Source organism: Delphinapterus leucas, chromosome 11 (assembly GCF_059928025.1).
Source record: "Delphinapterus leucas isolate spDelLeu-1000000601 "Yukka" chromosome 11, BTC_Dleu_Yukka2, whole genome shotgun sequence".
Taxonomy (NCBI): domain Eukaryota; kingdom Metazoa; phylum Chordata; class Mammalia; order Artiodactyla; family Monodontidae; genus Delphinapterus; species Delphinapterus leucas.
The window spans coordinates 24,708,779-24,724,247 of NC_143139.1; the positions used below are offsets into that span (position 1 = coordinate 24,708,779).

The following is a 15,469-nucleotide window of genomic DNA, read 5'->3' on the forward strand; positions in this document are numbered from 1 at the left end:
TGAGCCCGCGCGTCCGGAGCCTGTGCTCCGCAACGGGAGAGGTCACAGCAGTAAGAGGCCCGCGTACCGCAAAAAGAAAAAAAAAAAAAAAAAAAAAAAAAAATCATCCACTACAGACACAGGCTTTTGTCTAAAGCCCACCTACACTATATGGAGAATATTAGAGCAAGACAACTAGACTTATCATTTCCGACACTTAAATATTCATTGAGTGTCCTAATTTTGTTTCCTGGTGAAACCTCCAAAGTTTTTGAAACGCCAATTGCACCCCTCTGTACCTGACATGCAGCATCAAATCATTCATTATATTTAAGCCAATGCTGCAGGGCATCTTTCAAAGGTGCTAAGTTTGATTTTAAAGACAATCTGGCAATTGTGTGGATAGCAGAATCTACCTTCTATTGTGGGCACTTACGTGTGTCAACGAAACTATATCGTCAATTTAGAGAAGACAACTTATATTTGTTTTCCCCACAGCAGGGGGCATGCATCCAGGACACCAAAAGTGGGATCAAATGATTTAGACACAGTGAGAAGAATGAGGGGGAATCAAAATACCCCTCTGCTTTACGCCGTGAGAAATGTTCTCTCTTAGGAGCCTGTCCTACAAGACTCTGTGATCTTCTAACAGTTATAAGACATAGGATCTATAAGATTATTGGTAATTGGTTCCATAATGAATTCAGAGATCTTAGACCATGAGCAATTCCCCAGAAAAATATAAGTGAGTAGTAATAAAACCAGCAAATACCATGTATTGTTCTTGTTAGATTTTGTCCCAAAGTGATGGAGAATATAGCAATGGCCTATATAATGGACCATCTTTGTCTAGAGGCCACCTACATACACAAAGAATACTGGAGTGAGAAAACTAGGTTTGTAATTTCTATCAAGAAGAAAACTGACATAGAGATCAGTTGTCTAATATGAGCTTACAAGTTAAATGATACATATAAAAATCTGTGTAATATTAATTTATATATTCAACAGAAACATTTAAAAATATTATGTGAAACTAAATGGTAACAATTACCTGCTCAGCCAGTAATGAAGCTAAGCTTGAATATGCATCTGCAAACTCGGGACCATATTTAATGGAATCTTTCAGTAAGATGATAGCCTCTTCCTTTTTCTCCTGAGACCTATAGGTTATAAGAGAGTAAAAAAGAACACCTTTTAATAAAACTTTAAATCCTCTGATTAGACTTGAAAATCTCATTTCTTTTAGCAAAGATTAACGGATCCACTCTGATTTTACTGCAAATGAATTACATTAGACTTCCTCCAGGTGCTAATAAGTTTCTGTCTCTGAATTCTCAATGGAAAGAGATGTTAAGATATAAATGACACTGCAGGTTATTCACTGATTTCTCTACGTTCCATTTCTCGCTGTGTGCTCTTGAGAGTTTTATTTAAAAATGTACAAGTTTATTAAGCAGAAAGTTTGACCTTCACAGGAGCAATTTTGGGCACATGACCTGGGTGGCATGCGAGCCAGTTTTCAACCATGTGGAGGATGGTTTGAACCCCTGCAGTACTAACTGCACCTCTGCAGGCTGGCTCCTAATGGGGTCTGAGCCACCTATCAGCAACAAGCCAGCCAAACTTCCCACGTTCATCTTTGCTTTTCTATCAAGAGAGATACCTTTTACACATAATTTGTGAAATTAGAAGATACTGTGACTACTGGCTGGCAAAGAATGATCAGCTCTTTTATCCTCATATTTTTATTAAAAATCGGGCTGATGATCTTCATTTTAGTCTTCTCCCAGTGATTACATTTTTTTTTTTTTCCTGCGGTATGTGGGCCTCTCACACTGTCGTGGCCTCTCCCGTTGCAGAGCACAGGCTCTGGACGCGCAGGCTCAGTGGCCATGGCTCACGAGCCCAGCCACTCCGCGGCATGTGGGATCTTCCCGGACCAGGGCCCGAACCCGCGTCCCCTGCATCGGCAGGCGGACTCTCAACCACTGCGCCACCAGGGAAGCCCCCAGTGATTACATTTTTTATTTAAAGAGAACTCAAGGCTTCAAAGTTGTTACCACTATTTTGGGCAAAAGTTCTCTTTCCTGTTAGTGTCATGGGGAAACACTGTGTCATTAGCCTGATATCAGTATCCCTGAAGCCAAAAATGTACGCTGGCAGTGATCAACTTTGCCATCAATACAATTCCACATACACTGACCACTTGCTAAATGCTAGACATTGTAATTGGCAAAAGAGGTGGAGTGAAGAATAGAACCACTGGAACTACGGAGGGCACACAGCCTAAGGGTCCCCCAACTTTATGAGTTACCAATACTGAACTGTGTGCTTATGTTTTTACTACGTAGGGTCAACAATCATTTATTCAACAATGAATATGTACCAAATGCCCTGGTCAATTTTCACATAACATCATTAATTTAATTCTCACAGCAATCCCAGGCAGCAGGTATTACTGTCCTATTATACTCATTTTTCTAATAAGAAAAATTTGGATTCAGAAAAGTCAAGTGACTCATCATATTCCCATAACTAGTGTTCTGAGTCAAGATCTGGTGCTCTTCCATCACACTATACTTGCTTATTCTAACTACTTAGAAATCCACCTCCTATGAGCTTGATGCCCGAAGTGTGAACCACGGACCAGTAATCATCAACATCACCTAGGAGCTGGTTAGCAGTACAGAGTCTCAGGCCCCATCTGGACCTAAAGAATCAGACCCTGAATGTTAAAAAGATTCTCAGGTAATTTGTACTCACATTGAGATTTCAGTAGCGCGGCTCCCTGAATTATCAAAGGCAGCTGAGAGGAGCTCCTGCTATATAGAACCCCTATGTAGGGCTTCAGGCTCTACAGGATGAAGATCTATAGGGGAAAACTAGTATTGACTCCATACGTTTGAGTTCCAAGTACTAGAAGCAACATGTTACAAGACGATTTTACGTAGAAGACGGTCTCCTGTCACAGACCTTGAAGAAAAGGTCATGTTTCCAGCAGAGGCATTGCATTCAATGTCTCTCTTGCATTCAATACACTATTCAAGGTAGCAAACGTGAAAACATTTGTCATTGCGTTAGCTGTTTCCAGGGGAGGTGGCTATCCACACTATCCTCTCCTTAATGGGGTCTAACTAACTCAAACTCTGGCTCCTCTCGATGCATAGTCCTGCCCTTGATATCAAGGTGCAACACCTGAGTCGTTAAGTGGCTCATCTTTGGGATGTGGCTTTAAAGTTGTGCGGTTATAAGAAACTGGCATTATAGCTCTCTCAGTGCTGCTTTCTTGTCAATCCATTCATTTAGTTGACAAATATTCAGAGTGTCTGTAAGACTATGGAAGACCACTATGTTTACATATGCTTGGGTTTCTAAAATATACCTTGAAGTAATTCTTTCATGGGCACATGTTTTTAAATGAAAACTTTTTTTTTTAACATCTTGTAATTGCTTTACAATGTTGTGCTCGTTTCTGCTGTATAACAAAGTGAATCAGCTATACATATGCATATATCCCCATATCCCCTCTGTCTTGTGCCTCCCTCCCACCCTCCCTATCCCACCCCTCTAGGTCGTCACAAAGCACCAAGCTGATCTCCCTGTGCTATGTGGCTGCTTCCCACTAGCTAGCTGTTTTACATTTGGTAGTGTATATATGTCAATGCCACTCTCTCACTTCGTCCCAGCTTACCCTTCTCCCTCCCCATGTCCTCAAGTCTATTCTCTACATCTGCGTCTTTATTCCTGTCCTGCCCCTAGGTTCATCAGAACCTTTTTTTTTTTTTAGATTCCATATATATGTGTTAGCATATATATAATTTGTTAGTATTTGTTTTTCTCGTTCTGACTTACTTCACTCTGTATGACAGACTCTAGGTCCATCCACCTCATTACAAGTAACTCAATTCGTTTCTTTTTATGGCTGAGTAATATTCCATTGTATATATGTGCCACATCTTCTTTATCCATTCATCTGTTGATGGACACTTAGGTTGCTTCCATGTCCTGGCTATTGTAAATAGTGCTGCAGTGTACATTGTGGTACATGTCTCTTTTTGAATTATGGTTTTCTCATGGTATATGCCCAGTAGTGGGATTGCTGGGTCATATGGTAGTTCTATTTTTATGAAAACTTACTTTTAATCCTGGTAATTTAACTATTGGTTTCATGGTTAGAAGAAGTCTTCCTCCAAGGATTTCGTAAATCTTTATTAACATCAGTTTGGAAATTTTCCCAAAATCCAAAGGAAGATATAGATTTAGGAAACTGAGTCTGAAAATTAAGCCCCTCAGGACATAATTTAGCTTGGATATTCTTTAAAATCAGCAGAGAAAAAGCCACAACAATTTGATAGCAAAGAGTTAATGATTTTCATTTGTTATGGCTCACATCAGTTAGAATGACAGCTTAATCTTTCATATATAAACTCAGTGAGGTTAATTACCACTTACTACAGTGAGTGAATCTAAATACTTGGGGTTGTCCATTCACATTCATGTGACATATTGGAAAAGTTAGCATCAAAGTTATGTACAGGGAACTCGAATTCTTTATGAAAAACTGTACCTCTGTTAATCTCTTGAGGGACTGACTTGATATACTTTTTTAAAAAAATAAATTTATTTATTTCTGGCTGTGTTGGGTCTTCATTGCTGTGTGCGGGCTTTCTCTAATTGCGGCGAGCAGGGGCTACTCTTTGGTGCGGTGCATGGGCTCTAGGTGTGCGGGCTTCAGTAGCTGTAGGCACACGGGCTCATTAGTTGTGGCTTGCAGGCTCTAGAGCGCAGCCTCAGTAGCTGTGGTGCACGGGCTTAGCTGCTCCGCGGCATGTGGGATCTTCCCGGACCAGGGCTGGAACCCGTGTCCCCTGCATTGGCAGGTGGATTCTTAACTACTGTGCCACCAGGTAAGTCCCTGACTGATATACTTTCAAAAAACATCTCATCATGTAATTTCACATGGTATGTAAGTATTACGAGATGCAAAAACGGGCAGATGAGATTTTTTCCTCTTAGCTCTGCACTCTTGGATGACTCTGCTTTTCCCTGGGAGCCTTTGAAAGTCATTAGAGCCCAGTAGGGGTCAGGCGCCCAAGAAATGGATAAGTGGTAAATTTATTGTTGTTGTTTATGTTTCTGAAAGGAAGAGGAATAGCAGGGAAGATATATTTCTTCTGTGGTTTCTCTTTTGCTCACCCTTTGGTCGAAGTTTATGAAATTGGTGTGGTTTTGACACAGTAACTTACAGCAAATAATCACCTAAATAGAACCTTCCTTGGCCATATAGTAACGGAATTACCATGTGAGAATTGAACTTCATTGCAACCTGTTTCTGAATTCAATAGCATCCTTTCATATCTGCATTATGGCCCATGTTTCTTTGCTGATTATCCCATATTCAGAAACAAGGGCAATATTCCTACAATTCTATTGGATTATTGCAGCCTAGAGTGCATCTTACTGAGGGGTGCTTGCTAACAGCTTAGTTCACACCCTGTTGCTAGTTCCCTCTTTCTCCTCCTTCTATTTACAGACAACTAAAAGATACATTCTTTTTCTAGAGCACTGCTCTCAACACATTCCCTTATATAAAAATCTTCATTAACGCCCTGCTGCTTACAGATAGACTCTTAGTTTAAAACCCTCTATAGTATGGTCCTGACCAATGTTCCAAATGTACCCAGTGGTGTGGACGAGTGGGTACTAGTCCAGCCAGATTGAGTGGCCTTTGGTATCTATTCTACAGAACCTAAGAGATCACTACTCCACTGCTTCTCTGCCCTCACTGTAGGTTTAAAATCACTTGAGGTGCTTTTGTAAAGGCCTTAGTGCTCTGAGGTTGGGCCTTTTAATAGCTCTGATGATCCCCTTATCAGAGCTCCTAACCATGCAACACAATCAAAAACCATATAGATGCTACCTTTCTTAAATTTTGATTTTCTTTTTGAGCCTCCATTAAGAAGAAAAGATAGGGGAATCGCTATCAAAAGCCTTGTTCTGGCCTCCAAGGGGGCAGCTGCCCTTTGTTCTTTAGCTCAACATTCTGAGCAGTAACTGGGCTTGAGCCCACTGGGCTTCTGCAAGGCCCTGGCACAGCACCTGAAGGGCTGCCCCAGTGCCTTCAGCGGGGGGGTGGGAGTCTATCAGTGAGGGCGCCACACAGGTAGGTTTTTAAAGCTTCAGGTTTCACAGTAGTTGTCTGCTGAACATTTACTCTCTGCTAAAGACAGAGTTAAGTGATTCCTTTGCATTATTTAATTCCCATTAAGCATTATGAATTATGCAAAATTATCTCCATTATAAAGATTTAGAAAACAATACTAGCAACTACCACCCCAACAAAAATAAAAACCTGAGATTTGAAGAGCTCACACGATTTGCCCTGACCACACAGCTACTATACCACTAGGATTCGAATATGCAACTTCAACTTTCGCGTGTCGCATCACCAGGCCATGATGGGCCTTTCTGCATCCACTCTGTTAAATGTCATGTGCTCTGTCTGTGACCATTACTACGTTGTAAGCTCTTTCATAGGCAGGACCCATATCTTATTAATCTTACTTCTTTTATCCCAGAGACTAGTACAGTGATCTGCACAAATAGAAATTCAATAATCGCTAAATTATTTTTTAAAAACCATGGTTTTAATATTTTCTTTATTCCTAGGTCTTCGTAAATCTCCTTAAATAAGCTTCCTTTTTAAATAACAGAGGAGAATGATATATTTATCTATTTTATATTTCTGTTTCTACAGCTTTTTCAATATTGTAGAAGTGAGCCTAGAAAAAGAGAAGCATCCCAAGCCTTAGACTCATAAGAAAATTACAAGTATAGCTTCCATTTATTGAGCACTTCTTATTTAGCGGGCACTGTTAAGCAGCTTCTCTAGCTTAACTCTGAAGAGTAGCTAAAAGCACAGATTCAAAAGCCAGAACGACTGGGTTATGACTCCATCTCCACTATTTCCTAACTGTGCTCCCTTAGGCAAATTGTCTGTCCGCCCTGCGTCTCTGGCACACAGTAGGTATTATATATTTTGGCTTTTAGTAGCTCATTTAATGTTTCTAAAATCACCAATTAAAACCTATATTCCCCCCACCACTTTTATTTATTTATTTTTAATTAATTAATTAGTTTTTTTTTTGGCTGCGTTGGGTCTTCGTTGCTGTGCGCGGGGTTCCTCTAGTTGCCGCGAGCGTGGGCTACTCTTCATTGCGGTGCGCGGGCTTATGCGGGCTGCTCTTGCTGCGGAGCGTGGGCTCCAGTAGTTGCGGCTCACGGGGTCTAGAGCGTGGGCTCAGTAGTGTGGTGCACGGGCTTAGCTGCTCTGCGGTATGTGGGATCTTCCCGAACCAGGGCTCGAACCTGTTTCCCCTGCATCGGCAGGCAGATTCTTAACCACTGCGCCACCAGGGAACTCACCTCCCCCTCACACACACACTTTTAAAAATGTGGTGTTTTTGAAATTCCTTCTAAAGTAATATATCAGTACTTTCACATTTCAAATTATTCACGAGAAATTTAAGTTAGATGTTAGAGTGATTTTTCCTGTGTCTGGTCTTATACCATAATGGATTTTGGGTGTAAAAATCATCATTGAATACACAACTGAGGGCTTCCCTGGTGGCGCAGTGGTTGAGAGTCCACCTGCCGATGCAGGGCACGCGGGTTCGTGCCCTGGTCCGGGAAGATCCCACATGCCGCGGAGCGGCTGCGCCCGTGAGCCATGGCCACTGAGCCTGCGTGTCAGGAGCCTGTGCTCTGCAACGGGAGAGGCCACAACAGTGAGAGGCCCACGTACCGCAAAAAAAAAAAAAAATACACAACTGAATAGCACTGCACTAAATGTAAAATAACCCAGTAATAAGCAGAGTCAAAACCCCTAAAAACCTCATTCTAAGGCAAATGTCAGGCGGAGGAGGCCTAAATGGCAGACTGATAGTTCAGAATCCACTCAGCTGCTATTAGAGCCACACAAAGGAGTAGGTCTTCATTTTGCAGGGGTGATGGCTAAAGGTGAATATTTAAGCAAGAAAGAATTAGGAGCAATTTTGAACCTCTTTTTCAGCCACGCCAGGAAAGCTTCTTAGAAAAGAAAGTTTTAAGCAGTTATTTCCATGTAAAAAGGAATAACAAGAGAGGCAGAAAATTTCAAATAGACTTTACAAAATTCTTAATAATGGGAATTACCTTTGTATTCTGACAGTACAGATCACCCCTGGGCCAGCATTAGACAGTATTAAAACTCCCTAATGCATTCTTTTGGCTCTATAACAGGCAGTTTAGTGAAATAAAAGCCCATTATCAATGTAAGCCCCCTCTATATAGGAATACTCTGTTAGCCATTTAGACTGAATTGACAAGTCAATTCAAAAGGGGGAAAATATGAAAATAACATCTTCCTCTGAATTCACCAAGCATGTGATACAGGTAACCAAGTCCACAGGTTGTTTTTCTGAATTCCAGAGAAAAAGCTTGAAGTACGTAGCTCATAACAGGTGAATAAATCGACAAAATGAAGCCTCAGTACATCCCCCGTCCAATTAGGCACGGGCACACCTTTTGTCTGGAGTCACAGAAAGGAACACTCTGAGATCCTCTGGAAACTCATGTCACACTCAGGACACTGAGGTCTGTCTGAGCTTCTGTGAAGGATTCAGCAGACAATGATGGAACTATTAGAGATCCCTGGGTAGGTGGGAGAAGCAGGGAGGAATGAAGCGCTCCTGGGTTAGGAAATATTTATTGCCTCTCTGCATCCTGAATGTCTTCATCTGCCAAAGAAAGTCACCAGCCGATGATCGACAATCCTCCATGACCTAAAATATTCTATCTTCACTTTTTCCTTAGATCAACTGTTCTCAAATTTTAGTGCTTAAGAATCATTCAGTGTTTGATAAAATGTAGGATCCCAGGCTTCATAAGATTCAGTAGGTCTGAGGTAGGGCCAAGGAATCATTATTCTTAAAAATCTTAAAAAGCACCTCAGGTGATTCTGGTGAGGGTGGTCTTCAGCCTCTGCTTTAGAAACTCTGCCCTGGTTACTATGTGGGGTCTGCCTGATCAGTTGTTCCTTGATATAAGGCTAAAATGTAACAGGATGAGGAAAGGTAAAAGGAGAAAGAAGACTTTCTGGAACAATTGGAGCCAAAGAGAAGGGTCACAGCGGCTGGTTGATTTGCCCGGATGGGCGATACTTCTGGACGCCAGGTGATGTGGGGAGGCTGCAGTGGAGGTGCCTGGAGGGTGACGCTGCAATTGGAAGAGGCAGTTTTCTCTCTCGTAGAAGCTCTGTGGTGAATGCCCGCTTTTGTGCATCCAAGTCTTAGTGCCGGTGTTAGCCATATAGGCATCAACAGAAGTAAAAATCTCCTAATATTCTGCAAGCAAAACTCCGCTCCCTTAAGTCTCCCCCAGGAATTTCCAAAAGGCTAAACTTCCTGAGAAGGGGTCCCTGGGACCAATAACATCTTCCTCATTGAATTCATAAGAGAAGCATTAAGTAGAAATTAGATCTTGTTCATAATATGCAAATTTCGGCATTCAACATTTGTAGTTTCCCAGGGAATTTCCCCTTTGGTTATACAGCAGTGGGGCTGTTTTTCTCGTGTGTTAAGTAACAACATTTGCCTCATCTCACTTTCCTGGCTCGGTCTCAGTGACAGATAGTTAGAAAAAGCAAATTTTCTAAAAGCAATTTTTAGAAAATTCAGCACATTTTCTTTTAGTAATTAAGGACCTGTTAAGTTTGTCAATTTAGAAAACTTTTTGGATTCCTGTGCACAATCTCATGACACATTCATTTAAACTGAAAGCAATGCTTGCTTTGAAAGAGTATTGACATTTTGGGAGAATCTGGGAAATGCAATAACAGAAATAAATGGATTTGGCAATCCCCTTGGCAGTAGTAAAATTTCCTATTAACCACAGTGTGAACTTGGAATGCTGGGCAGTCTCTTAATTACCATTCCTTTGTTGGGGTGTTTTGTTGTTATTGGGTTCAGAAATGATGTCTCTCACAACCTGCAATCTGCCCTCCCCCTCTCAGTGGGTTTGCAGGAGGAGTCAGGTCACTCACCCGAGAACAATGGGAGGCAGTCGGGTGCCCGCCCCGCCCTGTGTGGTGTGCCTGGCCTTTAACACCTCTCTCCCCAGCTGAAAGCTGAGGAAGGGAACGATGGACAGTTCTGACGCTGTCTCGTCACACAGCTGCAGGCATGGAGACAGAGCTCACACAAAGACCTCACACAGGGGCCGGCACGGAGTAGGTCCTGAGGAAAGGTTCCTCCTGAGTCCCCTCCTCCCTTACTCCTTTGGCACTTGAGGTCTTCATCTGCTCGGTGAGGTCCCTGCCCTGGACCCCGGCAGCAGAACGCCTGCCCCCCGATGGCCTTGCTCCTGCATCACGTGTGCGTGGAGGTGGGCTGGGAGGGGTGGGGGGACGAGTCCCAAGCCAGCATCTTTTCAAAGCACACAAAATATTTATGCCAAGCTCTTCCGTGATTTGAAGGAAAGCGTAGAAACCATGTCCCCAGGTTGGGACCTGGAAGAGAAGGCAGCTGAGACTAGCCTGGTTTAGCCAGGATTCACCTATCCCGTAGATAAAGAGTCATTTTGATGATGCAGTGGAATGCACGTCCCTGGCTTTGGCTCAGGTGGGTTGCTGTCTATATCCCAGCTCTGCCCTCACCAGCTGTATGACTTGGGTTAGATGTTCCACCTCCATGAGCCTCAGTGGCCGAATCTGTGAAAGGTGCACATTAATCTCTCCAGGCTCCTGTAATTGTGGGATAGACGCGCAAGGGCATCGTGCTTAGCAGAGCATCGTGCGCGTGGGACGATGCAGTCCCTGGCAGCTCCCTGGGCTCCTTCCCCTCTCCAGCTGGAGTCTCATCTGGATTTTCTACCTGAAGCCTCACTGATTTCTCAGCAAAGGCAGGATGCTGCTCCAAGGTAGTATTGCCTCTGCAAAGGAAAGGGACTTCCAAATTCCTTTCTGATCTTCCATTTACATTTCAGTAAAGAGATTAGAAACTTGGAGTCATGGTTAAAACCATAGATTCCTGCAGCTAGACAGCTTTACAGAATCACCTGGTCCCATCTCTTATTTTGAAGAGAAGGAAACTGAGTCTCAAGGAGGTTGAATATTGCCTGAAACTGTTCAACAACAGGAATAGAAAATGTGTTACCTCCTTCTGATGTATTATTAACTTTATACTAAGAAGATGAGCTTCAAATTGAAGTGAGGAATTATACCCCTGGACTAGTAATAATTAATAATAACTAAGGCTTATTTCATCTTTATTGGGGGCTAGGAACTACGTTAAGTACTTACACGCATTCTCCTGTTTAGGACTCATGGAGGACCTGGTTACTAGTACTATTTTTACTTTATAAGTGAGTGATTGGAGCCATTGCAAGATCCAGTTGTTCTCCCAAGGTCACACACTGCTATGTGGTAGAGCTGATATCCAAACTCACTAAGCTCCACGACTCCTATTCCTGAGGACAGCATGGGGAGACAGTCAGTGCGGCCGCATGATGTAACCGAATGGCTGGCTCTAGAGGTCCCACTTCACAGCTCGGGTCACATGACCTCCCTCACTGTCCCCGGAGCTGTAACCGGGGAGTGAAGGTGCCTGCCCTCCACAAACACTCAGTGGGCAGGTTCATGAGATGTGAGGAGGTGCTTTGTAATTTGTCATTCAAGTGTTACTGTCCTTTTCACTTGGAGGAGGAGAGGTGGCAGAAAGGTTGAGGGCAGTCAGCCCTGCAGTGGTGGCACCACAGGAAAGCACCAGGGTGGGCCCTGTACGACGGAGGGAGGTTGGCAGAATTAGTAAGGTGTCAGCAAGAAGGGAGGAAGCCTTAAAGCTTCCTTCACCTCCCCAAGGTGCTTCCTGGGACAGACCCCCGCAGGCCACAGGCAAGCGTGAGTCAGAGTGGACACAGACAACATGTATATTTCTCTTTCTGTCCTTGGTATTTCTCCTCCTGGTCTACACAGAGCATTTTTAGATTTTTTTGAGGCTCTCTAACAACTTACATTCTGAATTTAGTCTCTGTGTCAGGGCAAAGTTGATCTCCTACTGGGTTTGTGATAAAAAGTTGATATGCCTGGTTCTCTAAAGTAAGACAATGTACGCAAGAAGAAATTTCCAGTGAATACCTGCATTTCTAGTATTCTTTTAACTGATTTGTACCTTCTTTAAGCTATGAGTCAAGAGTTGTTCCAAGTCATTCCCCAGCACAGGAGCTTAAGGGCACTAGATTGCAAATGAGGCCAGGGAAGATTATGAGAGTTAAAGGGGTGGGAAAGCGATTTTCGGGACAGGAAAGACCACTGAAAACTCCTATACTTGACAAAGCAATCTGGTCTGTTTAATTATCCTCTGTCAGAAATATTTATGCAAGGAAAGAAAATGATGACCTTCCAATGCCTTCAAGAGCGTATAATTAAAGCTTGCTCTCCCTGACAGTACTTCCTGTGCAGAACTGTCTTCTGGCCTCAGGAGTGTTTATTGCAGCCATCACAGCAAAAGCAAGGATTGAGAAAAGGGACCCTTCCTTCTTCCTTGCAAACCACACTATGGATTTAAAACAACTCACTCATGCTCAAATCATTGGTAAACACAGCGTGACTGAGAAGAGTTTTGCTGCGGGAGAGTTACTTACAAAAATATTTTAATAATTAGCAATCTGTTTAGATACAAATAACTCCCAAATCTTGAGGAAGTAGGTAAACGTTCTCATCATTCCCTAGATAATTCAGTTTTGTGCAGACATGGAATATAAGATGATGAAATGCAAATGAAACAATATTTTGGGTGAACTAGAAGAGCTGTTACTTTAAAACCTCTGTAATATTCTCTCAAATGTAGCTTGCATGTTTCTATTTCTCAAACAGTGACCAGGGGTCAGTTTGGCTGGGTGTCTGGGTTTATACAGTGTGGGGAGCAGCAGAAAATAAGGAAGAAAGTGGCAGGATTATGGGAAGTCCTGAATGTTCATACGTTTGGACTGTATGTGTGTATGTGATGGAGAATCAATGACATTTAGAGGGAGGGAGGAAGAAGAGTAGATATTGGAAATGGAAAAGAAACAATGTGTTATAATACAAAAATGAAATAAAGAGCTTCAAAAACAGTGGGAGGTCAACAGGATCATATTCTTCACTTCAGAGAAATCATGGGGAGTGAGAGCCCAGAGAACCTTTGGAATTCACAGCTGATGTTTAGAGAGCAGCTCCACCGGAGGCTGAATGAACAGGCTGTGGGAAGGAGAAGCACCAAGTGCCAACCGTTCTTCTCGCCAATTTGATCAGAGAAAGGAAGGAGTGAGGAGAACCACTTGAGGAAGTAGCTGAACGGAGACGCTCCCCAGGGGAATGTGGGGCATGTGGAAGTTTGTGCAATGGGGAGAATCTGAAGACCTAAGAGAATGCCCATGATAATGGACAGGGAAAGGTAGAGAAAGAGAATCAAGAACACATGTGGATTTTACACTAATGACTAATGGCTAAAATAAAAAAGACTGACGACACCAGATGTTAGTGAGGATGCTAAGCAAGTGGATCTCTCACCAGTGCTGATGGAGTGAAAAGCGGTACAGTTACTTTGGAGAACTGTTTATTTGGCAGGTTCTTAAAACATTAAAGATACATCTACCCACAATTCTATTCCTAGGTATTTATCCCAGAATACTAAACATACAAACCTATAAACAAACCAAGTATCTACCCACAGGAAAATGGATAAACAAATTACAGCATATTTACACAATGAAATACTACTCGTCAGTTAAAAAAAAATGTAACGTGCAACAACATGGATAAGACTCAAAAAAATCATGCTACAGAAAATATACAGATGCCAAAAAAGTATGTATGTAATGTTCACCTTTAAATGAAGTTCTATGACAAGCTAAAACTAGTTTGTGGTGAAAAAATTTGAACAATGATTGCCTCAGGGGAGGGAGAAATTTACTGGAGAGAGGCATGAGGGGTCTTTCTGGGGTGAAATGTTCTCTATGTTATTTTGGGGGTAATTACAACAGTATATAAAATTGCCAAAACTCATTGTACCAAACACTAAAGATTGTGCACTTTTGCATTTAATTATGCCTCAGTTTTAAAAAACCACATAACCGGGCTTCCCTGGTGGCGCAGTGGTTGAGAGTCCGCCTGTTGATGCAGGGGACACGGTTCATGCCCCGGTTGGGGAAGATCCCACATGCCACGGAGCGGCTGGGCCCATGAGCCATGGCCGCTGAGCCTGCACGTCCGGAGCCTGTGCTCCGCAACGCGAGAGGCCGCAACAGCGAGAGTCCTGCGTACTGCAAAAAACAAAAAAAACAGAAAAAGCAAAAAACCCCCCACATAACCACAGGTGTGAGCACTAGGCTTATTAGGGAGGCAAGACAACCCTTCCTCCCTTGGAAGAACAAAAGAAGAGGACATATAGGAATATGTAAGAAATGAGGTAGGAAGAAGGGAAGCTGCAAAAATTAACCTTAAATGACTTGAATATTCTTAGTAAAAGTAAAGGATTATGTCATCTCCTGGGTGTGTGCATAGGCACTGAGGAGGGGAACAAAGGATACTTATATTAGGAAAACAGAAAATATTTGGGAGGTATTATAAGACCGTAAGGGATGAATTTCTAATAGCTCTAACTCCTGATCCTGCTTTTCCCCCACAATGCTGTCTTCAGAGTTTTGTAAGGGGCCCATCAGACTCAGATGTATGTTTTTACCTCCAACACTTGAGAGACTGGATGAGGGTCTAGGACACACATACCGAGACACCGCATCTTGGAGCAGGGGCAGTGCAGTGAAAGATAATGTTAGATTACATATAAAAATAAAATTAGTTATTACAGTGGTCTTCAGTCTCTCAAAGCTTGACACTACCTAACAAATCTTGTCCTTGAGTATTTATTTAATTAGGGGAGGGAGTGATTAGGGAAAAAGGCTTAAAGTGGTTCCCGGGGTGGGGAGAGGAGTCATAATGAGAAAAAGTTGAGAACTATTGGTCTGCCTACAAAATGCAGGCAATGGGGGCGGGTATCTTGAGTTGGAGGCACCATTGAGCAAGTAAATGATGGTCAAGGTGTGAGTCTAAGCTGATGTCACATACATTAATGAAATAGATCAGATAAATGAGAGATGGGATTACACATTATACACATAAAAATCAGAACAGAGCTTCTAACAATGGTAAAAAGCAGGGCCACTAGGAATGAGGGAGTAAGAGGGAAATAACATTTGTCCCAGAAGGGAGTCATGTCAACGTCAAGGTCTTAAAGGGAGAGACAATGTGAGCACAGAGAGAGCTTGGAGGTGGCAGGTTGTTATCCCACGACCCCTTCCAAGGGTCAGAAGGAGTGACAGAGAGGGGAAGGGAAGGGTGGGAAGAGGTTAATAAGTGAAGGGCCAAGAGAAACCTTTCAGAATTCAGGCACTAAAGAATGAAAAGGTGTGCCTA

The 15,469-nt window shown here is 42.6% G+C and overlaps 1 protein-coding gene across 1 annotated transcript in view; it reads right to left on the reverse strand.

Moving 5' to 3' along the window:
• TMTC1 (transmembrane O-mannosyltransferase targeting cadherins 1) overlaps positions 1–15,469 on the reverse strand; it is a 265,150-nt gene that overhangs the window by 35,527 nt on the left and 214,154 nt on the right. Inside the window, exon 13 of the mRNA XM_022577869.3 lies at positions 1,034–1,142. Within this exon, the coding sequence (XP_022433577.1) occupies positions 1,034–1,142 (109 nt within the window). The remainder of the gene's footprint in view (positions 1–1,033; positions 1,143–15,469) is intronic.